Source organism: Canis aureus, chromosome 8 (genome assembly GCF_053574225.1).
Source record: "Canis aureus isolate CA01 chromosome 8, VMU_Caureus_v.1.0, whole genome shotgun sequence".
Taxonomy (NCBI): domain Eukaryota; kingdom Metazoa; phylum Chordata; class Mammalia; order Carnivora; family Canidae; genus Canis; species Canis aureus.
This window is the reverse complement of record NC_135618.1, coordinates 69,320,190-69,344,457: the sequence shown is the minus strand read 5'-3', so window position 1 is coordinate 69,344,457 and position 24,268 is coordinate 69,320,190. Positions and strand designations below refer to the sequence as shown.

The following is a 24,268-nucleotide window of genomic DNA, read 5'->3' as shown; positions in this document are numbered from 1 at the left end:
TGAAACCACTGTGTCCTCGCTGTAATCTCCCTGACCCACCACATCCTTTTGGTCCCTAAAGTTAAATAATCTTGGTGGGGGTCTTAGCCATCCAGTGGAAGAGCAAGGAAGAGACAGGAGCCATGGGGCTCGGGAAGCCACAAGGTGGCAGTGTGGGCCCCACTACGCAGGCGGCCCAGAGGGGTAGCCAGTCTAGTGGCCAGACCCTGAGATGCAAGATGCAGACCACCAAGGAACAGTACAAGCAAATTCATATAATACGTTTTTCTTGGTAGCCCTCTTTCTCTCTAACAAGCACACAAGGACAAGGATGTGATAAATACTCAAGCACACCCTTGGCATCCCACCTTCCCCATCAGGAGATTAGAGCCAAGAACCAGGAACACACCTTACTTTTCTTCCTCCATTCCTACAAAATAAAGTTAGTGGGAAGCAGAAACCTGCTCCTATGAGTAAACAAGTCACCTACACTCCAAAATAATATATGCACACTGTTTCTGGGGAGGGAGACGACCAGGTCAGGGTGCATCTCTGCACCAGCGGGGGCAGGTGCGTTGCCAGTCTGCAGGACCTCTTGAGCCGGGGCAGTGCAGACCTCGAAAGGAAAGGGTGCCTCTTCCACTGGCCTTCTTTGGCTTGCCGCCAGCCTCCTCAGCAGTGGCAGACAGTGCAAAAGTGACAGCAACGTGACCGGAACGCAAATAGTTTCTACCAAGCACACAAAAGCTCCCAGAAGCCTTGTGGTGCCATCCTGCCAGGGTCTCAGTGGGGTCCAAGTCTGAAGACCCGAATGGGCAGAGCAATAGGCAGAAGCAGCTGCACAAGTGGTTGTATGAGTTTTATGGTCTGGCGTGGAGACCCAGCTGAGCTCCGGAGGTCTCTCCTGGGGGCTCCACAGGGAGGTTTATGGCAAAGTCCTCTTCCCTGCTCCTGGGAGAGGCTGAGGTCTGGGAGGCAGATTCAGAAGATTTACCTTTTTTTTTTTCCTTTAAAAGGCAAATGCCTTCTTTTTCTCCAGAAAAATTAATTAAAATAAAAAATGTTCTCTTTGTTGCTCCTTCTTCTCGGATACATCTCCAGTGTTGTCCCAGATGAAGGCTGCTCTTCTCATGGTCAGGGTTCCATCACTTGGCCCATGAAAAGGACTGTTCCTGAGGATGGAAGAATCATGAGAGATGAGAGTGGGAAGAAATAGCACGGCTCACCCAGCCCCATGTTTATGGATGAGCTGAGATGTGAGAGCTTGAGTGGGCTGTTGGGAGTCACAGCTGCTGTAGTGATTAAGCTAGGGCTGGGGTCCTGGCACGGTGCTCTGTTTGTGACAGAGCATCATCCTTGAATGGAAGAGGTGGAGCAGAGTTAAGGATTCTCTGTCTGGAGTTCTCTTGGGGTCAGGGGAGGTAGTGTCTACACTGGTGTCTAGACTGGTGCCTGAGGCGAGAAGACAGGGCCAAGGAGGGGACAGTGGAGCATTGCAGCCCCGGCTCACCTGTGGGGTTGTGCCGCACCACAAAAAGGAAGGGTCTGTCCATGATGATCTCCTCCGGGGCCATTCGGGCTGAGACGATAATGGCTAAGAGAGAAGGAACAATGATCTAGAACAGAGGGACCGGGCCCTGGTGCCTGGGTCGATCATGAGAGATCTACTGACATCAGCTTTCCGATGGCAGCTCTGGAGGTCGCTAGGAAGCTTGGTGGTTCTCCTGACCAAGCACCTGAACAGTTGAGGGAAGTCCTCTGAGGCCTGCCTTCCTCCAGGAATTTTGTACAGACCTACCCGCTCTTCACAAATAGCCATTTATGTAAACCCTTCTAGAGCGTCTCAGGGTAAGTAAGCTTCTTAAGCTGACTAGCCACTGTGAGAAGTCAGGCTTCCTTTGGAGGGGCCTTTTCACCTTGAGGGGACCTCAGGAGCCATCGAGTGAGGGGCCGGGCTCCCAGGCCTAGTGGGCCCACCTTCTAGGCTAAGAGACACTGGTGGGGTCAGGGTGCTTCCCTCGGCACAGAGGGGAGAGGCCGGTAAAGCAGAGCCGCGGGAGTCATCCCAGATGTGGGCCCCTCCTGGAAGTCCTGGACTGAGACTGAGAACACCTGAGCCAGACTCACCAGTAGAGGAGGACGCCACTGTGCCACTCTCATTCACTTCAATCTTTACTTTTTGCAGCGCCCGCGACACATACAGCACCTCTTGATCTGAAACAGGAGTGGATCCGAGGGTAGATCAGCTGGGGTTCTCGGAGACACACTCCTTTGGTTTCTCAGGGGCCCCACAGTCCACCAGTGTAGGAAAGTGAAAGAAAAATCTCTTACTTGAAAGACTTGAGAAGTCCGCCAGGTTTGGCCTAAACATGTCGGTCATGCCCAAATTCTCCAGGGGCCTCCGCAGGTTGACTTCGGTCTCCAGGGAGAACCTGTGAACAGGAGCAGGAAAGGCTCTAGCTCAGGCCATCGCCCAGCTGCCTCGCCTCCCCCAGTCCCTGACCACATATCCCCCTCCCAGCTGGCTGGTAGCCCACAGGGTGAGGACTGATGTGAAAGTGGAGGAGGGGGGTTAGTTGTTTCAAATCTGTGTAAGGTCTAATATAAATGAACATTCTCTGTCATCTCCCTGCCCCCTGGAACCTGGTCTCTAGATCATGTTTCTGGGAGCTGAATCTGAAAATGACTCCAGCAGAGAAGCTTTGGGCTCCCTCTGCTTCCCATCATCTGGGCTCTTATGACCTCGGGTTTCGCTTTCTAGGGATCTAAGGATGGGTGTTGGGGGGGAGGGGAGTGCAAGAGTACAGGCTCACCAACTAAATTCTCTTTCCCCAAGCCTGGCATTACAGCATCGGGAAATTTGGGGTAAGTGTGGTGGGAGGCTTCCCTATAATTCTGGAATGCCCCAGCCTCAGCCTTCTCCACCCTCTGTGCTTCTGCAGAAGGATTTTTAAAATCTACTTTGTTGGAAGCCAGCTAGAAACTGCTCGGGCTCCTTTTGTCTTCATTGTTTGGATGTTGACTTGAGCAGATGGGGGTGGGAGGGGGTCTTTCCAAGGGCTATCTATCCCCCCACCTCCATCATTTCTCTGGCTCTTCCTTTGGCTGGCTCTTGCCAGGTAGTCTGAGGGTGGTGAGTGTTGGGGCATGGTCTAGCGAAACTCCCCGCTGCCCTCCAGTGGAAGCAGGAGGAGGGATGATGAGAGGAATCTTAATCAAACCCAGGCTGGAGTGTTTCCCATCAGCTTCCCACACATGTTCCTGTTCTGCAAATGTCACATTTGGGAAACTCAACCTAGGGGTGGTCCTTTCAGGGAAGCCTGGGAGAGGGGAGGAGATGGATAGAGGCAATTAGGGCATTGGCAGGTGTGGCAAGAGCAAGGGGTGGCTTACTTAGGCAGAACCAGGAGGCGGAGCTGCCTGGTCATATTCCCTTTCCACTGGCTGATGAGCTGGGCATCCAGGATGTTGGTGAGGGCAGAGAGAGGCACCTCTTTTTCATAGGGAGCGGCGATGAACATGCTGAGAGTGTCCCCATGGTAGGGCAATTCCAGGATGTCATAGTAATGGCCGCTGGGGGTAGAAAACTCGGCTGCGAAGACACCAGATTGGCATCCTGAAAATGGCTTCAGCTCTCTTTAGTTTGCACCCACCAATGAGTTTCCAACTAATTCTGTCTCCTCCACTCTTTCTGGAAGCCAACTTTGTACCCTGGTTTGCAGGCTCCCCTAGTCAGTGGTTTTATCCCTATTTCCCTCTCTTCTGCCAATTCAGTGTCTCCTGGTTACTCTGTCTCCTCTTGGCCTTCTCTGCCTTTATTTCCCCGCCCTCATACGCAGCCAGGAATTCATTCTGATTCTTTTCTCTTCATCTCAATTTCCACACTAGCCTTCCCCCGCCCCCCAGCTGCACTTGTGAGGCCCCCATATTTACACTAGAAACACTTGGGGACCAGAGACAGAGGTCATCTGGCCATATGTAGGCTGGAGGGACTTTCTGGATGTCAGCTTTGGCTTGCATGAGATGAAGCTACTTTCTGCTGCTCCTGTCATCCCAGTAGCTCCTGCCTGGGGAGGCTCTGGCAAAGCTGGGCTACATTCAAAGGTTTCTCCTCCCTGAGAGGGGAATACCCGAGGGGATGGGGTGCAGTAGTTGTGGGACTTTTGGAAGAAGTCTTGAACTTACTGTAGTTGAACTTGTTGGTCTGAGCCATCATGGGCACAGAGACAGTGCTACCGTCAGATTTGTGGAAGAGGCGGTGGTGGGTGCCTGACTCCGGGAAGGGCGTCTTCCACTGGCCGTTGAAGTAGAGGGCATTTACCAGCATCAGACGCGTCAGCTGGTCCACGGCCCCTCTGCCCAGTAAGTTGCCAATCATGCCTATGAGAAAGCCAGGTGAGCTGGGGGGTAAAGGGGCTAGATATTTTTTAATCCTTTTAGATGGTTCCCTTCAGTCCTCAGATTGGATGTGTGTCTTTGAGGGGATCCAGTCAGGAGGCAGACTGGGGGTATAAGTGAGCCAGTCTAGCTGTGTTCAACTCGTTAAATCTTTCTAGGAGGAGTCTCGGGAAGATTCCCACTCAGCACATGCTCTGGCCCTGGGATCCTGACTGGGATCAGACACAGAGACTTAAATCTTCCCTTACTTTGAGTTTTCCCTGCCTTTGCTCCCTAAGCTGCAGTCTGGAAGAGCTGTGTACGTTTCTCACAGCTGTACCATTCTTATGACATCTCACAGCACTTTCTAGGGCTGCCCTTAGAGATAGTTTGCGAGAGGGCCTACTTACGAACACAAAGATGCTCTGATTCTTAAAGCACCTGACCTATCTACAGAGGAGAGCATGCTGACAGGGAGAGATTGGCATACCAGGGATTTGTTTCCAGATCCTTCCTCAGTAGGCCCCTGGGACTGGCTTCTTCTCCCTGCCTGCTCACCTTTTGTGTGTCTCTTCACCCAGTCGTTGACGATGAACCTGGCTCTCTCCACCTCTGAAAAGTCCACCTGTTTGACTGTGGTCCGGAACAGCCTGAAGAAGTGGGGCATGAAGCCATGAACCAGCTTCAGATCCCGCTGGACGAAGATGGCATCGGCAGTGCTGATCTCATCCTTGTTCCACGGCCCCATGAGCTCCTTATATAGTTGGCGGAGGGCAGGGGCCATGCCCTTCTCTGTGCCCAGGGCAGAAAGGACATATTAGCTTATGTTGAGCTCAGGGCCCCCAGTTGGGCCAACTTCCCCTATGAGAGGCCCAATCCTGCCCCTATGGGATGGGGCTCATCTGTTCCCCTCCCCTGAGGGGGTCCCTAGAGAGAGATTTCCTTCCAAACCTTAATCTTTTCTGCATCTCCCTCTTTTCCTCCAAAATCTCAGGTCCTAACCCTTTGATGGGTTAGAATATTTTTTCTCTGCTTTTAAGTTATGAGCCCTAAATTTTTTCTTATCAGAATAATAGCAATGAGAAGTACTTCACATGCATAATTCTATTTAAGCATTACAGCACCTGTGTGTGGTAGGTAATTTTATTGTCCCCATTTTGCAGATGACAAAACGGGTCCAGGTGCATTAAGGTCCCGCAGTTAATAAGTGGACAATAAAGACAGATCTGCTTTACATCACATCCCCAGGCCTGCACACTTCATGACTGACGACAGTATGACATGCAGGGTATGCTGGAAAGATGCGCGGTCCCTATGACATGCCACCACAGGAGCTGGCTCAGTTCAGTTGGCCTTCCCTCTGCTTCTGGTTGGTTATGCCCCTGTCCCGAGAAGATGGGATGAGTGCCTGCCCTCCCTCCCCACTCTGACTTATTTCTCACCATCAATCTGGAATTGCATGGCCTCTTGGATCTGCCGACAAGTCTCTCCTGCTGTTGTCAGCTGCAACATGGCCAGGACTGAGGCCACCCCATAGGGAGAGAAAACCATGTTGCGGTCCTTGGAGGCCCGTGCCACCTCCTGAAACACCTTCACTCCGAAGTCTGTGGCCAGTCCCGCTGCCCGAGTTTGGTAGGAATAGGAGGCTGATGCTTCACCAAAGACAAGGGCCAGGCCCAGGGCAAGGCAGGCAAAGACTGGAGACATCTGCATCCTAGAGCAAGCAGGAAAGGATCCAGTGGGGGAAAGTTCTGGAAGACCGAAGAATGGGGAGGGGAGATGGCCCCTCAGCCATGGCTGTTTGCCATGGGCACGTGATAAGTGAACAGGAGGGCAAGAGTCCTTAATAAACATCGAAGAGCGCTGATTCTGAGCCTTTCCCCTCCGTCTCAGCCCCAGGGAGTCTTAGGTGCGGTTCTACCTGCAGAACTCTCCCAAACCCCTGGCAGTTCCCTGCAGTGTCTCTCCCTTCTCTCCTAGGGGGCCCAAAAGGCTAAATTATAACAAGACCGTTGACTTGCATAATGCTGTTAATTCTCTCTCTTTTTTTTTTTAAAGATTTTATTTATTTATTTGACAGAGAGAGAGAGAGAGCACAAGCAGGGGGAGGGGCAGAGGGAAAGCAGACTCCCCGCTGAGCAGGGAACCCCATGAGGGGCGCTCAATCCCAGGACCTTGAGATCAGGACCTGAGCCAAAGGTAGAAGCTTAACCGACTGAGCCACCCAGGTGCCCCAGTGCTGTTAATTCCCTTCTAATGCTTTCACAACCATGAACTCATTCAAGTTGGCAGGCATGAAAAGCCCCTTTCCAGAGGTGGATGGAGTGTCCTGATGGACAAGGATGGAGGCCCCAGGCCCTTGTTTCTGGGTGGTGGGATTGTTGTGGGGCCTGGCCCCCTTCCATGAACTCAGGGCTGCAGGTCTCCAGCAGGGAGAGAGAAGTTAAAATGGGGATCATGGACGGAGGACATTTCACGGAGGGGTGTTCTTTTGCCTTAACCCGAGGGAGGGCCACAGAGGGTTTTCTTTTTTTCTTACCTGAAGTTCTCAAAGGTGCCTTGTGACTGGCGGTCTGTCCTGCTGCTGCTGACTGTGGCAGTTCTGTTTCCCAGAGGGGGTGTGGCTCTCTTGACAGTCCTCTCAGCCCCAAAGCCAGCCGCAGCTGTGTTCCTAGGGAGCCTGCTACCTCCCTTTATACAAAAGTGAGCAGGAAATAGATGAACTCATGGTTCAGCTCCACCCACTTTCTGGCTCTGGAAGCCTGGCCAGGCCCCCTCTGCACCTCCCTCTGCCAAACTTGCTGAGACATGTGTGCGTGCTGCTCTGTGTGTGTACATGTGTGAGAGGGGTCAGGAACAATTGAGCAAACCCTGCTTGCCTTGGTCCAAGGGCCTCCCTGGACTTGCTACCCTCTCTTTTTGGATGATCTCCCAACTTGAGCCCTGGCAGTGCCAGATGGCCCCCAACACCCCGTGCTGGGGATTACCTTCCCCAGTGCTCAGCTGAGGAGAAACAGTGTACACTTCTTCCTTTTCTTTGGGAGAAATGGGTTGCCACATAGTGACCAAAGAAGCTGTGAATTTTTATCCAGTCTGTATGAGCCGGCCAGCCTAGAAGAAACACCCCTCCCTCCTCCTGGCCTCATCCCAGCAGCCAGAGGGCATGGAGCGTGCCATGTGATTGTCTGGGTTTTGACTGTCTAGGACATGAGCACACAGAGGACTCCTTTCCGTTTTTTCCCTCTTCCCTGCTGAGTGCCGCCAGCCCGTCGATGATACACAGCTGACTCTCCCACGTGTCCAGACTCTTGTGGCGCCCCCAGGGCTCTCTTTTGTGCCAACAGCTGTGTTTGGAGGGGTTTTGAGTGTGCTGGGTGGGGTGATGGGGGATGAAAGGGACCAGGGGTTAACGGGGTGAAGCCCTGGCAAGGAATGTGCTTCATTTCTAGTAGCTGTGAGCAGCTCCTGGGGAGAGAATTACACCTTTTATCCTTCCCTCGAGACGCAGACACCCCTAGGGCTGGAACAGCGGGTGAGAGAGTCGATCTGTGGCGGGTTTGTGGGGTGTGCCTCTAGGACATGGGGCTTGGAGGTGGAGGAGTGACTGAATGATTCTAAAGAGAGTGGGAATTGGCCAGAGGCTGGTGTGTGGGACTGGGGCCTTGGCAGAGTCAGGCCACATGCCCAGGCTGTCAGGGGCAGAGGGGTGGCTGGGTGGGGAGATGATGCCTTTGACCTGCCGGTCCACACACTGTCTTGCTTTGTGCAGGTGGTGGGGTTCAGTTGGGAGTATCCACAGAGACAGCCGATAGCAGAATCACAGGAAGTTTAAGTGGGTGGAAGCATCGGGATATTTGTTTTGGATTTTTTCAGTAAGCAGATGCCAAGGGCAACCACAGCTGGACAGCTTTTCCCACTTTTACTCTGCCTCCACCTCCGTTTGTTTTCTCCGTTGCCCCTGGGAGTCAGGTGGGGATGGGGTGGCAGGGAAAGCAGGACAAACCTCGGTTGGAAAGTTAGGATCACCCACCAGTACAGGACCGTTCCCATGTAACTTCTTGTTTATGTCCTTTTCCTGTGCTGGTCTGGCTTGGAGTCCCTGAGAGAGTGGTTAAGCATGAGGAGGTGGTTACCCCTGACCTCTCTCAAGGGGAGAAGACAGAAGTGCAGCCCTCAACCCATCCCCTACCCTCGGAAATGCTCCCAGTGCCCTGCCCTCCACCTGGGGGCTTGAGTGGGACGGGGATGTGGTTGTCAGGGTCAGAAGTGTGAAGCCCCAAGCTAGAAGAGCAATGGGTGGAGAGGTGGCTGGAAGGGGGTCCCTGGAGGCACCCCACTGCCCATCCTCTCCAGCCACTTCAGCGGAGCATCCTTCCTTTCTTCCAATGGCCATAGCAGGGGCTGTTGTCCCTCGTCCTGCCAACCTTAGCTGTAAAAGCCCCTGCTGTGCAGAGTCTGGGTCCTGCCAGGGCAGTGACCAGTACCATCCCTACTCCTGGACCTGATGGATGATCCTGATGCCATTCCAGAAAAGACACTCTGTTCCCAGGCATGGAAGGGAGCAACTCTATGTCCTGCTGGGCCAAGCAGCAACATGATTTACGTTGGAAACACAAAGGGCTGACTTGATAAAGAGTTTTTCCCAAACTGGAGGGAACTCATGGGTACCTGGTGGGTGTGAATTAGAAACAGAGGCAAGGCCCAATGTAACTGGGTCCCATGCTGGAGTTTCTGACTCTTCCTTTGACTCTCCGAAGAGCTACGGCCGCTAGATGATCTAAACCCATACTTGACCGCGGTCCCCGTCACTCCTCTGGGCAGGAAGGCCTTGCTTCCACCCTGTCTGGCCTCTGGAGATCGTCCACACATCACGGTGCAGCCCGATCGCCCGCTGCCCCCCGGAGGACTTCCACACAACCCACTTCTCAGAATCCATCCTGACTCAAGGGGCCATCTGTTTCCCTCCTTTTCCTGAAGCCCAAGCCGCATCACCTAGCTCAAGCTGTGGCTCCTTTGTAAGGGGACAAACAGAAAGAGAAAAGTCCCTGCTTTTGAAACTGCTCCATCTCTGATTCCCAGAGGGTCAGAGATAAGAGGGTGAATTACAAGAGTATGGATTTTCTGGGGAAGTTTCAGTTCCAGCCAATTGGGAAAGATGTTGCCAGCTGTCTGTCCACCAGCAGGTGGTTCATGATTAGACCAGACTCACACTTTCCATGACTGGCCCCTACCCCACGCCCACAGGCCCCAGCAGCCCTGGTTCGCTTCAGGCCTCAGGGCAGCGGGTCTTCCCCAGCAAACCCTTCACCTCCTGCCTTCTGGCTGCCCTCTGGCCAGCTCTCCTCTCTTCCCCTTTGCTTGTACTTTGCTCTCCCAACACCACCGCCCACTGGCTTTTTCACTTTCCCTTTCTCTCTCTCTCGGGGACTCCCTCTTAGTGACTTTCCTGTCCAACCCTTGGTCAACGGGTGTACACCCCTAGCCTCGGTCTCATCCATGGGAGATCTCTCCCACTTTCCCTCTCTCCCTTCCGCTCTCTCTGACTCAGTCCCCCTCTCGGGCTTCTCCTCTTGCAGAAGCCCTTTTACAGTCAAACGCTCTGCTCCAAGTCTCCCTGTGGGGAGGAAAGCGCTGCCCCCTATCCCTTACACAGGCTCCCTGGAATGTTGGAGCCTATCTCCTCATTCCTGGTGATTTCACTGGGAGAGCCGGGGGTGGGAGCAGGACAGGGTCCTACTAACTCACAGCACTATTTCTGGCCTGGTTGTCCTCCAAACAACACAATACTAAAAATAGCCTGTGTTTGGGCTGCCTGGCTCTGTCCCTCTCTCAAGAATGAGCTGGAGTGAGTGCCCTGTCTCCTTGGCTCCCCTCATTTAAGATCATGACCCTGGGACCCCGATGGACACAGGCCACCTTGGCTTGTCCAGGGTCCCTCCTCACACTGGTGCCATGCTGGATGTTCTCTCCTCTGCCTCCATGACCCCCTCTCCCTTCTCTGGCCACTGCTAGCCGTCTTTCCTTAAACTCCTACCAACCTGCGGCCTGAAGAAGGCAGAGGGGCAGCCCCCAGTTCATTTCCTACCCCAGCCCTGCTTGTCCAAGGCTGCTTTTTCCCCCCTACAATTGTAGCCTAGCATTTCAGAGCAGGGGAGCACCTGAGAACCATTTAGTTCCAAGGGGGAGAAGAGCAGTCACTGCAGCAGGCAGACCCATGTGGCCACAGATCTGACATCTTTGCTGGTTATGTGTCTTGAGGCAAAACTTAACCGTCGGTACCTTAGTTTTCTTGTCTGTAGACAGGTCTGTAGATGACAACTTACAGAGAGGTTGACAATGATGCCCACCTTTCGAGGTTGTTGGGATCCAATGAAATCCTGTCTGCGAGTGCATGGCATGTTCTAGGCTCTCACTAAGTGGCAGCCACTCTTGGCTGGCCAGCACAGGAACCCAGAGGGCTCGAGCTGTTAATTTTGATACACGTAGATGTTCTTGTTCACTTCCTCTGACCCAAGGGCGGTTGTTGGCATCAAATGCCCGGAGCCTGGGGCACTGGTTACCTGAGAATGGCTGCCAGCCCGTCTCGTCCACTCCGGGCCAGATCTTTACACTTCTGCACCCCTAGGCCTGATGGACTCCCCCTGGCTGATTTTACAGAGTTTAGATCTTAGGAACAGATTGCTCTCTCGACTGTGGAATCACGTGTGGACCTCACTGACATTCCTGACATTTGACACTTGTCCTGATCACTCGAGCGTGCCCTGGGTAGGAAGGGAGTTTGTTTTAGTAACATAAAAACCAAACTGAGCTTGATCTACTCTTCTAGTCCCGGCCCTCTTGACCCCTTCTCTGCCACCCACGTCCCCTATCTCTTGTGGAGTCCCCCTATGCTTCACCCGTTGCACACACTTCCCCTGTCTCACAGTCACGTCTGAACTTATCACATTTGCTGAGCTGTTGCCATGTCTCATGTGTGTTTATGTCCTGGGGAGCAAGAGGGGCAGTATCCCCTTGGGGGCTCTCTCCTAATGTCACTATTCAATGAGCACCAAGACCCCCACGCCCCCAGGTAGGGGAAAAGAGGCAGAGGGAATGAATGGGGCTCAGTGGGGCCACAAGGGGAAGTCTGATGATCAGGGAACGGTGGGGTGTGCAATTTTTGGAGTAGCTGTGACCACAGTCTGCTGGTGTCAGCCAGAACAAGGCAGCACAAGCCTGTGGGGCACCCCAGGGATACCCCAGGGCCCCCTTCCATTTCTCTTTACTCACGTATGTGGATTGTCCAACTCTGATTCACTTCTTTCATCTTTACCAGAACTTGTTCCTCGTTCTCTAAATTCCTGAAACTCCCTTTGTAACTTTCTCTAGACACATCCTGTTTTATTTTACTGTGGCTGTTGTGTGAATCTTGGCTTCTCTAAGACAGCCCAATATTTATTGATGGTGAATGCTTGCTGGTGTGATTTATTTTTTTAAAGATTTTATTTATTTAAGATTTTATTTATTTATTCATGAGAGACAGAGAGAGAGAGAGAGAGAGAGAGAGAGAGGCAGAGACATAGAGGGAGAAGCAGGCTACATGCAGGGAGCCCGATGTGGGACTCGATCCCTGAACTCCAGGATCATGCCCTAGGCTGAAAGCAGAGCTTAGCCACTGAGCCATCCAGGCGTCCCTATTTATTTATTTGAGAAAGAAAGAGTGAGCGAGAATGAGAGAGAGCATGAGCGAGGGGAGCAGCAGAGGGAAAGGGCGAAGCAGGTTTCCTGATGAGCAGGGAGCCCGATGTGGGGCTCCATCCCAGGACCCTGGGATCATGACCTGAGCTGAAGGCAGATGCTTAACAAATGGAGCCACCCAGGTGGCCTGTTGGTGTGATTTAGAGGAATATACACTTTTCCCTCCCCGAAGAAACGTACACACTTCCTGGGGCAGAAGACTAATATTCTCGTGATAATTAGATTAAAGCATAAAACCATCTGTGTGCCAGGTTGTGAGCCAGGCTGTCAGGGCGCAGGCTCGAATGTGGGGGGAAGGCTCCCTAGAGGCAGAGGGACTGGTGCTGGGTTATGAGGGAGAGGCAGTGTGGTCTTGGAAGAGAAGCAGGGAGGTCTGTATGGATGGAGTGGGCCCAGGAGGCACAGAGCCGCTTTGGGAAAGGGAAGAAAATGTGTCCATCCTCCTCTCTCCACGCCTTCATCTCCAGGGAGCAATTTTTTCTCTTCTGCCTGAGGCTTCTTGTCTCCTGCTCTCTCTAGGAGGCTCCCTACTGTTGTAGGCCTCTGCTCTTTCTGTACCCGCCTTCTAGCTCCTTGAAATAGATGTTCTCATTCTAGTCTGGTTCCTGGCTCTGGACACCACTATTTTACTGAACAAATGCCCAGAGAGACAGTGACCCTGGGTCAGTGGGGGATCTGTGGGTGGCAGAGGTGCCGGGGATGGAGCAGCCTGGGTGACGTAGCACAGATGGAATTTGCCACTGGAGAGTCAGGGGCCTCTCGAGTCACTGATCATTCCTTCTCCCTCACTTCCTTGCCATATGGAAGCAGGCTCTCTCGGCATGTCTTTCCATCTGAGTCACCCTGGGCTACTTGGTGAGCAGCTGGCTCCCTGAGCAATAATGCATTAGGGCTTCTGGCATGCTTGGATATACAAGGGCCCAGAAGCCTTCCCATAACCTTCCCAGGATTTGCAACAGGGTCAGGGAGGATGAGTGCAGTGTGCTCACTTCCAACACAGGATTCCCTGATGGTCATCAGGGCAACCAGACAGTCCTGGCTCTGGTTATCACTCTTCCTCCTAGGGCCTCCATCTCCCTAAGATGGACACCGAGGCTCGGAAAGAGATGCTGTCTCTCTCTACAGAAGGTATCGACTCTTGATCTCAGCTCAGGTCTTGATCTCAGGGTCATGAGTTTGAGCCCTGCATTGGGCTCAAAAAACAAACAGAAAAAATGTGTATTCTTAATTTTTCTTTCTCTTTCTCTCTTGTGTCCTCTCTTGGGCCCTTTGATTCCCAAGGGGAGACTGGGACTCCTGTGTTACAGGGGGTCAGCTAATCAGGCCCTCAGGTAAGGAACCCCAGCAGCTCAGCAAGTGTGACTGGACAAGCCCCCCACTGGGCAAGGAGGGTCCACCAAGGGGTCAGGCCCATGTCTGGCTCTGGCAGGAGAGGACCAGGTTTCCTATGAGTGTCTGATGAAAGCACTGTCACCATGTTAAGAACGTGGATCTGAAGCAGGTGCTCAAGGTTGGCAGCGCCTGCTGTCCCTCCTCATCCAGGACCCAGAATTAGAATATGCCCTCCTCCTGGGTCCTTTATCTGGGGAGCCTTGCTGTGCATCCCCCCTCCCAAGTGTGTCAGGAAGTAGCAGGACTGGGGGTAAAGGCCAATGCAGGCAGAATGAGTAACCTATTCACATTGTAGCTCTGTCTTGGGGTTAGGGGTGCTGGGGGAAGGAGCCATGGCTGTGGGGGTGAGGGGGGCCAAGGTGGCAAGGTGAAGTGGTTCGGGCTTGACAAGGGCTCCGGGGCTGGCAGAGAGACTGACCTGGGGTGCATTTAACACCCCAGGAATCGGACCTGGGCTCTTCCCTGGAGCCGCCTTATGGGCCAGAGTCTAGGGCAGGAAAGAGGAGGCATGAGTTACCCCTACCCATATCTGCCCCTTCTCCTGACCTTGTGCAACCCCACAGGAAGTGCTGTGGGCAGGGGAGTTGGCACAGGTTGGGCAGTCTTGCCTATCACCTCCACCTTCCACCCCCTGCCCTGTGGCCTTAGCCTTGGCCTGTTGATTCGGTCCCCTTGACTTCCTTAGAGCCGGGAGGTCTTGCACCAATGTAAGGAGAAACCGATTGGGGATTTCAAAGTCCCACATTGTTGGGGAGCGGAGGGGGGGCATCTGTGTGAAACCTCCTCATGTATCCACCCCATGCTCCTTGGGTTCACACTGCCCACCGCAAGGGAGGGCTCGCCCACCCACAGTGGACACGCCACCCACAGTGGACATACCGCAGGCCCCACAGTAGAGGCCCAAGACCCTGACCAAGGAGGAATGTCAACTTCCCACTTCCTGCTAACCCCTTTGCTGTTCTCGACCCCTGTCCTCGCCATGAATGATTGAGGTCCTGGCCAGTGGCCAGCACTGTCTGGACAGGAGGAAACCAGGATGTGAGGACTGGCGGTGGTGGCAGCAGGAGTAGTAACACAGAACACTGAGTCCTCAAGAGCAAAATTCCACCGGAAAGAAAACAATACATGGGAGACAGAGTCACACTCCAGAGAACAAGGGGGCAAGGAAAGGGACAGGGCCTTCCTGCCCTGAGCAGGTAAACAACTTCCAGTCTGGGGAAGCCCCAACATGAACTGTCTTCCAGGTATGGATGCTGGCGTAGAAAGCTAGAGATCTGGGACCTGCTTTGGGACAACTGGGAGAAATGGTCCCCTGTACCCTTTCTGGCCTTCTAAGGCAGTCATCTGTGGCAGGATGGGTGGAGGGGACAGGATCTCCTGCCAAGGTTAGGAGGATCAAAGGGAGGCCAAAGGCAGAACTGAAGGGGCACTTGGCAGAGAAGCCCAGCTATGTGAAGGCTGGGATAGCCCCAGCCCCAAATGGCCAGTCAGCTGGAAACCAAGTAAGATAACTCTAGGTTCTAGAGCAGGATTTGCGGAGGTCAGAGCCTGTGAGAGCTCCATTTGGGATACAGGAGGCCAGGCCAGGTCCCCCACTGTGTGCAGGGCCAGAGGGCGAGGTTCCTTCCTCTTTCAGAGCCTAGAAGAAGCTTCTATCTGGAAGAGCCAGAAAGAGACAACCCAAGAGGGCCACAGAGCCCCCGAGATGCATCCCAACTTCCCATGCTGGTGAGGCTGGAGGAAGGAGAATGCTGAGTGTCTGAAAACTCAGACAGGTGGATTCGTGGCTGTCCCTTTTGATCTATTCAGGTAGTTTCTGGGATCCCTGGGTGGCGCAGCGGTTTGGCGCCTGCCTTTGGCCCAGGGCGCGATCCTGGAGACCCGGGATCGAATCCCACATCGGGCTCCCGGTGCATGGAGCCTGCTTCTCCCTCTGCCTGTGTCTCTGCCTCTCTCTCTCTCTCTGTGTGACTATCATAAATAAATAAATAAATATACAAAAAATATTATTCAGGTAGTTTCTGATCTGCAGTTCCATTCATTCCGAGGATGCTGGGGTCTGCATGCCTTTTCTTTAGAGTTTCAGGGACAGAGGAGACTCACAGGAGAGTTGGATCTCTTACTCAAGATCACTCAGCTAATGAGAAGAACTGGCTCCAGCACCCCCAGCTCTTAACTAGCCTCCCTTCTTTTTTTCATTGCCTTGGCTACCCCTGCATACCTGTTGCCCTCACCCCCAACCCCTGACCCAGGATAGGCCCAGGTTCCTCCCTCACTATGCCCCAGGGTTCCCCTTCCCACCCCTGACTTCTTCCTGCCCCCCAGAGCAGTTGCTGAGCAAGGAACTGGTTCCAATTCAAGCCACAATGATTTCCCACTCTACCTGGCCACACTTGCTTGGAAATTGTGACATTCTGTGCCTCAGTCCAGTGGCTCTCTGTCCCAGCTTTACCCGAGGCTTACCCAGGAACATTTGAAAGTTCTGAGAGCCAGGCCCACCTCTGATGATTTGAATCTTGAATCAGAATCCTGGGGGTGCTGGTTTGGTTTGGTTTCGGCTTTACTGGCTCCACCCAGAGACTGAGTAAAATCTAAGACCACCCCAGCAAGTGGTGTGCAATTTCAGACCTTTGGGGCCCCCAGTGGCTTTGGGAGGTGGGGACCTCAACACACTAGAAAGAATCTATCTGACAGTCTTCCCCGAGGCCTTGACCTGCGTTGCATGGTGACAGGGAGCCGTAGCCTCTGGAAGGGGCTGTGGAGGGAGACATGCCACCCTGCCCTTTGACCCATCTACTCAGAACTTTCCCGGTCCCAATCACGTTTGTGGGCTGTTTACTCTGTTGACCTCGGACTTCGCGCCCGACTTTGAGATGGGTGGAGCAGGCAGAGAGGAGATGAAAAGCTGGTCCAGGGCATGGAGGGACTGTCTTAACCTTCAGAGCCAGAGAAGCCAGGATGGGCCTCGAGTGCCTTAGAAGAGTGACACACAGAATGCTCAGGAAAGCCCCTGTGAGAGCCAGCCCATGAACTGGATCTGCAAGATGGTCACTATCATAACTGCCATCTGCAAGCTTTGGCGGAGAGCTGCTTTTATTGCCCTTTCTGCCCGTGGAACATGTAAAGGGTCTGGGGCTGGAGACAGGGCTCTGGCCCTGGAAGGACTGAGGTCCCAGTTCTGGAGAAAAAGGCAATTATAAAGACAAGGAGTTCCAAGGAAGAGTGTGCCAAATGCCTCTTGAGTGACACATGAGCCCAGGCATCCAGCCAAGGGATGTCTGTGGCCTGGGGCAGGCAACAAAGGGTCTGGAGACCCGACCTTTGGGACAAGACAGAGGGGCATGGTGGAGAGGATGGGGAGGACATGTCAGTCTGTGGAAGCAGAGTCGAGTGGGGAGAAGAGTACGGGAAGGAAGAGCACCAAGAGCAGGTCAGGGGATTTGCCCTGGGTGTAGGTGCCTGGTGGAGCCTCCCTGCTCCCTGCCCGTCATGCACCCGCCCTGACCTGCTTTCTTCTTAGTCAGCCCTGGTGCTGGTACTCCTGCCCCTGCAGCTCCAGGTGGTGATGAGGCCCCCGTTATTCACAGCCTGGACCGACAACTGGCTCCCTCAGGCACACTCCCTCTTTCCCAGAGTGCAGCCCAGCCTGCCAACTCACCACCCAATAGGGCTGGCCCCAGACCCAGACGGCTTGTGTGGGTCATGCCAGGGTCGGTAGGAGCTGGGGGTGGGTGTGGGTACCCTGCAGGTGGGGACCTCACCCTCCTCCTGAGCCTTCTGCCCTGCCCTGGCTGGCTCTGTCAAAGGATCAAGTGGTCTAGAGAAGCAGAAGGGCAATTGTCTTATTTCCAAGGTTCCCTTCAGAGGGGACACCAGTGAAATTATAGAGAGACCAACAGGAGAGCTTTGGGGTCGAGGAAATTGAGTGTGGGGGTGCTTCTTATTCTGAGCTGACTGCTGCTGACAGGCCCATTCTGCTCTGGATGTATCAAGTAGACCTACACCCTTAGGACAAGCTTGGGGGACCTACATCCTCAAGGGTTTATCCTTTCAGGAAGTGGCATCCCACGCACTCTGTAGCAGTGGCTCACTCAGGGAAATGTGCTGAGGTGGGAGGCAGCCACTGATCCCAGATGGAAAGCCCCCAACTCGGGAACTTCCTGTTGTCACTTCTGCAAACCCCAAGGGACTGTAGGTAAGGGGAAGAGGTGCTGTTGTGTCTGGTACTCTGGGCTGGTTTCCCGGCTGAATCAGGCACAGAGTCAGTGCAGCAGGTGGAAGGCGCAAGGCTGGTCTGGGGCAGAGGCTCCCTGCCCTGCCTCTGTGACAGGGCTTTCCTGCTGGTGGACACTAGCTCTGCGGCTGAGCCTGAGCCGGCAACGTGTGTGTGTGTGTGTGTGTGTGTGTGTGTGTGTGTGTGTGTGTGTGTGTGGTGTGGTGTGTGTGGCTGGGGTGGCAGTGGGGCTGGAGTGCTGGGCACCTGCTAGGTCTGTGTTCATCGCAGGGCCTCCCTAAGCTTCCTGGGCTTCTCCACAAACCCAACTCCTGTATGGAGAAGATCAGCAGGAACAATGGGTGAAAGAGGGAAAGTAGGAAGGCATTCCTGATAGGGACAGAATGTTCTTCCTTAAGTGTCTCCTCTTCTCTGCCACCTGACTTCCGGTTTTCCCACCCATCTCCCCTGCTGTTCTTATGTAAATCAGCCCATCCCAGAGCCTCCCAAGGGGCCTTGGATCCTACCTTTTCTCCAAAGCCCTTCTAGCTTCCTCCAGGCCACCCTAAGCTATCTCTCCTGTGAACTTGAGCACTCTTGCGATCAGACCCACGTGGTCAGCCACACCACTCAGCACTGGATGGTTGTTCAAGTGTACCACACGTGCTGATTTGTTTTCTATGCCGGGCTGCGTGCCATTTAGAGGTAGGAACTGTCTGGGTGTTCGCTTTCCTCTGTGCCTTCATACCACCCCACGTGGGCAGGACCTCAGGCCTGACAGCCAAGTACCTTGAAGTTAACATTGCCTTCTGAAAATTCAATTAGGAAGAAACACGGTTTAGGAGAGGATATTAGCCCTCTGTAGAAATTACCTAGGAGACTGTCTGTCTGTAAATATCCCAAATTCAATTAAGGAGACCTGGGTGAAATCTCAGAAGGACAGATAAGATTGCAAATGCATTTTAGGGACCTAACCATGTTGTCTTCTGCCTGGGGAAAGATGCCAACAGAGAGGGGAGAGTCCCCTGCCTCATTATGAATGGAGCTTCCAGGAGACCCACCTGGGGTCTGGGTTTTAGGCTGTGCCAGACAGTGAGTGCCCTGTCCTGAAAACCTCAGGGGTCAGGTCGTGGGACTGGGTTGTCCTGAGGTGGTATGGATGCCTCGGCCTATATCATCCAACCATTGAAACCATCCAATGCCCTGGCCTCGTTCCAATCCCATACTCAGCCATTCGATTCTGAAGCCACCCGAAGAGGTGTGTCCAGGTGCCTGGGGATCGTGGCTCTGTCAACAAATTAATAAGTTGGCATTTGGTTGCCAGCCCTAGTCTTTGTGGGTCCAGTTGCTGTCAGTTGACCCTGAGATAGGTTTGTCCATGGTGTGCAAAACGTTAGTAGGGAGCTAGGTGGGGCTGTGATGAAAGTGCACAGTAAAGTCACTTCATTTGGGTGACCTGCCGCTTTCCACAACTGGCCATATCTTCCCTTGACATGTTTGCACTTGCTATTTGCATCAGTCCCTTAGAGGCAGGGCCCAGGAAATGCCTTCTGTATGGTGGACTGACTGATTTGTGCATGGAGTGGGAGGTAAACAGCTCAGCCCGGGTCTCTGTCCCCAGAAGGTGTGGGGAAAAGGCACATGGTCCCAAGGGGTGAGAGGAGGAAGCAATGATGACTTCTTTTTTTTTTTTTTTTGCAATGATGACTTCTGACTGGACATCACCTGTGTGCCAGGCACTGGCTGGTGCATCTACATTCTTCTTTCTTTCTTTCTAATAATGTTTTTTTTTTAATTTTTATTTATTTATGATAGTCACAGAGAGAGAGAGAGAGGCAGAGACACAGGCAGAGGGAGAAGCAGGCTCCATGCACCGGGAGCCCGACGTGGGATTCGATCCCGGGTCTCCAGGATCGTGCCCTGGGCCAAAGGCAGGCGCTAAACCGCTGCGCCACCCAGGGTTCCCCCTCTTTCTTTCTTTCTTTCTTTCTTTCTTTCTTTCTTTCTTTCTTTCTTTCTTTCTTTCTTTCTTTCTTTCTTTCCTTCTTTCTTTCTTTCTTCTTTTCTTTCTTTTGTATATTTTTTTATTGGAGTTCAATTTGCCAACATAACACCCAGTGCTCATCCCGTCAAGTGCCCCCCTCAGTGCCTGTCACCCAGTCACCCCAACCCCCCACCAACCTCCCCTTCCACCACCCCTTGTTTGTTTCCCAGAGTTAGGAGTCTCTCATGTTCTGTCTCCATCACTGATATTTCCCACTCATTTTCTCTCCTTTCCCCTTTATTCCCTTTCGCTATTTTTTATATTCCCCAAATGAATGAGACCATATGTTTGTCCTTCTCCAACTGACTTACTTCACTCAGCATAATACCCTCCGGTTCCATCCACGTCGAAGCAAATGGTAGGTGTTTGTCATTTCTAGTGGCTGAGTAATATTCCCTTGTATATATAGACCACATCTTCTTTATCCATTCATCTTTCGATGGGCACCGAGGCTCCTTCCACACTTTGGCTATTGTGGACATTGCTGCTAGAAACATTGGGGTGCATGTGTCCTGCCGTTTCACTGCACCTGTATCTTTGGGGTAAATCCCCAGCAGGGCAATTGCTGTGTCGTAGGGCAGGTCTATTTTTAACTCTTTGAGGAACCTCCACACAGTTTTCCAGAGTGGCTGCACCAGTTCATATTCCCACCAACAGTGCAAGAGGAAGGTTCCCTTTCTCCACATCCTCTCCAACATTTGTTGTTTCCTGTCTTGTTAATTTTCACCATTCTCACTGGTGTGAGGTGGTATCTCATTGTGGTTTTGATTTCTTCATTTGGGGGCCCCACAGGATATCTCACTGCCTCCATTATACAGACAAGGAAACAGGGTCCAGAGAGGTTAAGAAACCTATGCGGGGTGGGGGGATGCTGATGGCTCAGCTGATTAAGCATCTGCCTTCGGCTCAGGTCATGATCTCCCAGTCCTGGGATTGAGCCCTAAGTCAAGTTGTAGCTGGGCTCCCTGCTCAATGGGGAGTCTGCTTCTCCCTTCCCCTCTGTCCCTCCTTACCCACCCCCATGTTTGCTCGCTTTCACACACACTCTCTCAAATGAATGAATGGGATAAGAAAGAAAGAAAGAAAGAAAGAAAGAAAGAAAGAAAGAAAGAAAGAAAGAAAGAAAGAAAGAAAGGAAGGAAGGAAGGAAACCTATGCAGGGGTCACTCATTAATGAATGATGGAGCTGGAAAAAAAATGTGGCTCTCCTCATCCTGAATCCCTTTCCTGGAGGAAAGGAAGAGGAACCCCAGAGGGAAGGCATATAACCTTCTGTGGTAGGAGAGGGGGCTGCTGGATAGAGAGGTGGGCAGGGCACGGAGGCACTCCTGGGGGGCTCTGCTCCTTGCCCTGCTCCCCAGCACTTGTCCTGGAGTGGTGGGCAGACTTGGCAGCTGTGGTCCTCGACTGAGGATTAAATGATAGGAAATGAGCTTCAGGGAAATTCCAGTCTTCATTCTTTGATGAGGCGCATGGCGCCCTGCCCGGGAACACCCTACCAACATGCCTCCCCCCACATGTTTACAAGACCACAGAGATACACCCCCTCTCTCATACAAATACCAGCGAGGATGCTTGGGTCCAGCCACATGCAGAAACCCATATGGGAGGTGTGGTACAGCTTCTCCAACATGTGGACTCAGATTCTCCCTGACAACCTCCTATCCGGCTTCCGCCTCCTCTGACGACCCACCTGCAGATGTTGCTTAGACATCCCAGCCTCCTTCCTTTCCTCTCTGGCTGCCTCCCTGAGCCCTTAGATAGAGACAGAGGTGCTATGTCTCCCTGAGCAGGGATGTGTGTGCCCTCAGGGCTCTGCAGGCTTCTCTCCATTCCTGAAGTTCCTGGGCCTCCATTCTTTTCTCCAGAGATCACTTGGGAGCAAGGGGCTGGGCGGAGGCCAGCACCAGCTGTGGCCTGCATGCAGCCAGCTCTCCATCCCTCCCCCGGGGAGGTACTGCCCAGGAGGCCTTCCAGGGAAGCCCACCCCAGTTCCTCCATTCCTTTTGGTTGATGGTTTTCTTTATCACTCTTCCTACCAACTTCCCACATGACTCAGTCCTACCCCCAAAAGATATCTCTTCCTTGAAGCACAGCATCTCCTCAGCTTCCAGAGTCTTCCTGGCGGGAGAACCACAGAGCCTTGGAGGCAGAGAAGGGGACTGGGGGGTAAAGCAGGGGATGACGGACTCAGTTCCCCCTGCCTGGCACTCTGCAGAGCCGCCCGGATGAGGAGACGGTGTCTGGGAGTGCTGGCGCCCTGGCATAGGCAGGGCGTCCCTGTGTTCTAGCTGAGTTCCCAGAAGTAGGAAACCCATAGAAAAGTGATCTGGGAGGGGGGCAGTTCTGCCTTCCTTCAGCTTGGGGCTCAGTCCCGCACATAGTCTGGGGCACAGCAGGAAAGGAGGTGTTAGGGAGTGGGCCACAGAACAGCCCTGCCCCAGCTGTGCAGGGCCCTGGGGACAAGAGCCGGGCCTAGGCTCCCTAGTCCCCTTCTCTGCCCTCAAAGTCTCTGTGGTTCTACCAGGAAAAGTCTGGAAGCTGGAGAGCTGCATTTCAGGGCAGAAATATCTTTTGGGGGTGGAATAGGTTGATGTGGGAAGTCGGTAGGAAGAGTGATAAAGAACAACATCGACCAGAAGGGTTGGATGAGCAGGATGTGGCTTCCCTGGAAGGCCTCGTGAACAGCGCCTCCTGGGGGAGTGATGGAGAGCTGGCCCCAGACAGACCACAGCTGGCCTTGGCCTCTGCCCAGCCCCTTGCCCAGATCCCGGAGATCTTGTTCTCGGTGCATAATCTCCAACTTCACCTTCCTCATCTTTAAACCAGGGATGATAGTAATAGTTACCTTCTAGAGCCGTTGAGGGCCCTAAATGAGATAATACATGTAAAGTGCAAAGCAGGTAGGAAGGGGCCTGGCTCAGAGGAAATGTTCAATGGATATCATTCATTCATTCATTCATTCATTCATTCATTCATTCATTCATTATCTACTATATCCCAGGCATTATTCTATGGGTGTAGAATAGATCAGTGCAAAAAACAGGCAAAAAGCCCTGTCCTTCCCAGGGTGGCAACTGGAGAAGAAAAAAAAAAAGGTAAACAATACATAAACAGGACAAATAATTAAATAAAATAGTAGAAGTGGAAGTTTGAAGGACTGGGGTGGGAGGGACAGCAGAGTGGGATTACAGTTTTTGGATAACTTCACTCTTATTCATGCCTCCTTTCTAAGGAGGAGGGATAAACCCCTTTTGCCCCAGGGCCTGCCCAGGCCATGGAGTAGCCTGTTCCTCCCTCTGCTGACTAGGTTTTAGCACAAATTCACTCATTTGTTCTTTCAGCCAACAAATATTTACAGAACACCTGATTGTGGGATGCTCCATGTGAATGAGAAGTTCTTGTTCTGGGGAGGAGGGGACTGTGTGTGAATAATCTAGGTGAGAAAATGACTGGGGTCGCTGGCGGGGACAAGCAGATCTGTGTGCCCTGCATGATGACCTACAACCTCTGTGTCTCTCCCTCCCCCGGATTCGGGGGCTGTTTTCTGCTGGTAAGTTGATGGACTGTCCCTACCTTAGTGTTAAGGGGAGACAATTCTTTATGTCTGAGGGGGAAGAGACATTTTCTGAGACCTTTGAACAAAATCAACCAGAGAGCCCCATTCCTTTGCCCTCAGCAGTAGAGGAGGGATGCTGTGACCATCTGCCCAGTGGTGTGCCCAGCCCATGACATGTGCCCACCTCCCCGCCCCTACAGTGAGGCCCTTATAAGGAGGCTGGCCTCACCCTGGCCACGCAGTGAAGGGGAGAGAGGTCCCTAGAGTCTGTGGCCATGGCACCCTGCTGCAGACCCCAAGGCTGAGAGGGAAAGGAGCAGCCCCACTGTCTCTGGGGCTGCCTTCTCAACCACAGAGGAGGAGAGACCCAGATCTGAGGGAGGAGGTTTGGCCACATGGCCAGGAACCCCAGGCCGTGTGCGTCTGACCACAGAGGCAAATGCTCCGCCCTGGGGTCTGGAGCTGGGAACAGGCCGTGCTGCCCGCAGTTACCGCTCACATGGACCACGGCTGGCTGTGTCTCCTGCGCCCGGCCCCCTCCGCTGCTGAGTCATGCTCCCCAGGGCTCACAGAGGCGCCGGTCCAAAGCCCGGCTGAGTCATTCGATGATGAATTGTGGAATTCTTATTCAGGCTGTCACCGCAGCAGTGGTGGGCCCCGACCCCCCACCCCCTGCTTCCCCACCAAGCCACTCAAAACATTCTCTCCTCTGCTGTCTTTCCTTCTCCATTTTGCTCACCAAGCCCCCACCCGCCTCCCACCCCGCCCCCGCCAGTGAGCGCTAGACAGTGGGATGCTCAGAAGTATCTCTGAGTTTCCCTTCCTGTGTCTAGATTCCAGACTTATTATAGGGACAAGGGCCTGGTCTGTGAGCTTAGGAAAGAACCTCTGATCTCTTTCCATTCAGCTGTCACTGATGAACAGAGGGAGAGCGACTCAGTCTCGGGATTCAGAGTTGGCTGGGGTC

General features: G+C 53.2%; 1 protein-coding gene across 2 annotated transcripts; it reads right to left on the bottom strand.

Moving 5' to 3' along the window:
- Nucleotides 1–761: 761 nt before the first annotated feature.
- On the bottom strand, nucleotides 762–7,056 carry SERPINE1 (serpin family E member 1). Of its 2 annotated transcripts, none has more exons than XM_077908078.1 (9): nucleotides 6,896–7,056; nucleotides 5,799–6,070; nucleotides 4,915–5,148; nucleotides 4,165–4,359; nucleotides 3,373–3,571; nucleotides 2,311–2,411; nucleotides 2,107–2,193; nucleotides 1,490–1,573; nucleotides 762–1,151 (listed from the first exon to the last, which is right to left on the bottom strand). In XM_077908078.1, exons 2-9 carry the CDS (start codon nucleotides 6,067–6,069, stop codon nucleotides 1,114–1,116), a joined length of 1,209 nt encoding a protein of 402 aa, XP_077764204.1. In that variant the 5' UTR covers nucleotide 6,070; nucleotides 6,896–7,056; the 3' UTR covers nucleotides 762–1,113. The 2 variants fall into 2 exon arrangements, with proteins under 2 accessions (XP_077764204.1, XP_077764205.1); XM_077908079.1 differs by having other exon boundaries at nucleotides 5,799–6,107; nucleotides 6,896–7,037.
- Between the last annotated feature and the right edge of the window lie 17,212 nt (nucleotides 7,057–24,268).

Bases quoted from the DNA above. Each gene is read 5' to 3' on its own strand.
- SERPINE1 (XM_077908078.1), bottom strand. From the start codon at position 6,069: ATGCAGATGTCTCCAGTCTTTGCCTGCCTTGCCCTGGGCCTGGCCCTT. The intron at 3,572-4,164 runs GTAAGTTCAAGA...GTGTCTTCGCAG, and splicing joins GACCAACAAGTTCAACTACA to CCGAGTTTTCTACCCCCAGC. The intron at 2,412-3,372 runs GTAAGCCACCCC...TCCTGTTCACAG, and splicing joins CGCCTCCTGGTTCTGCCTAA to GTTCTCCCTGGAGACCGAAG.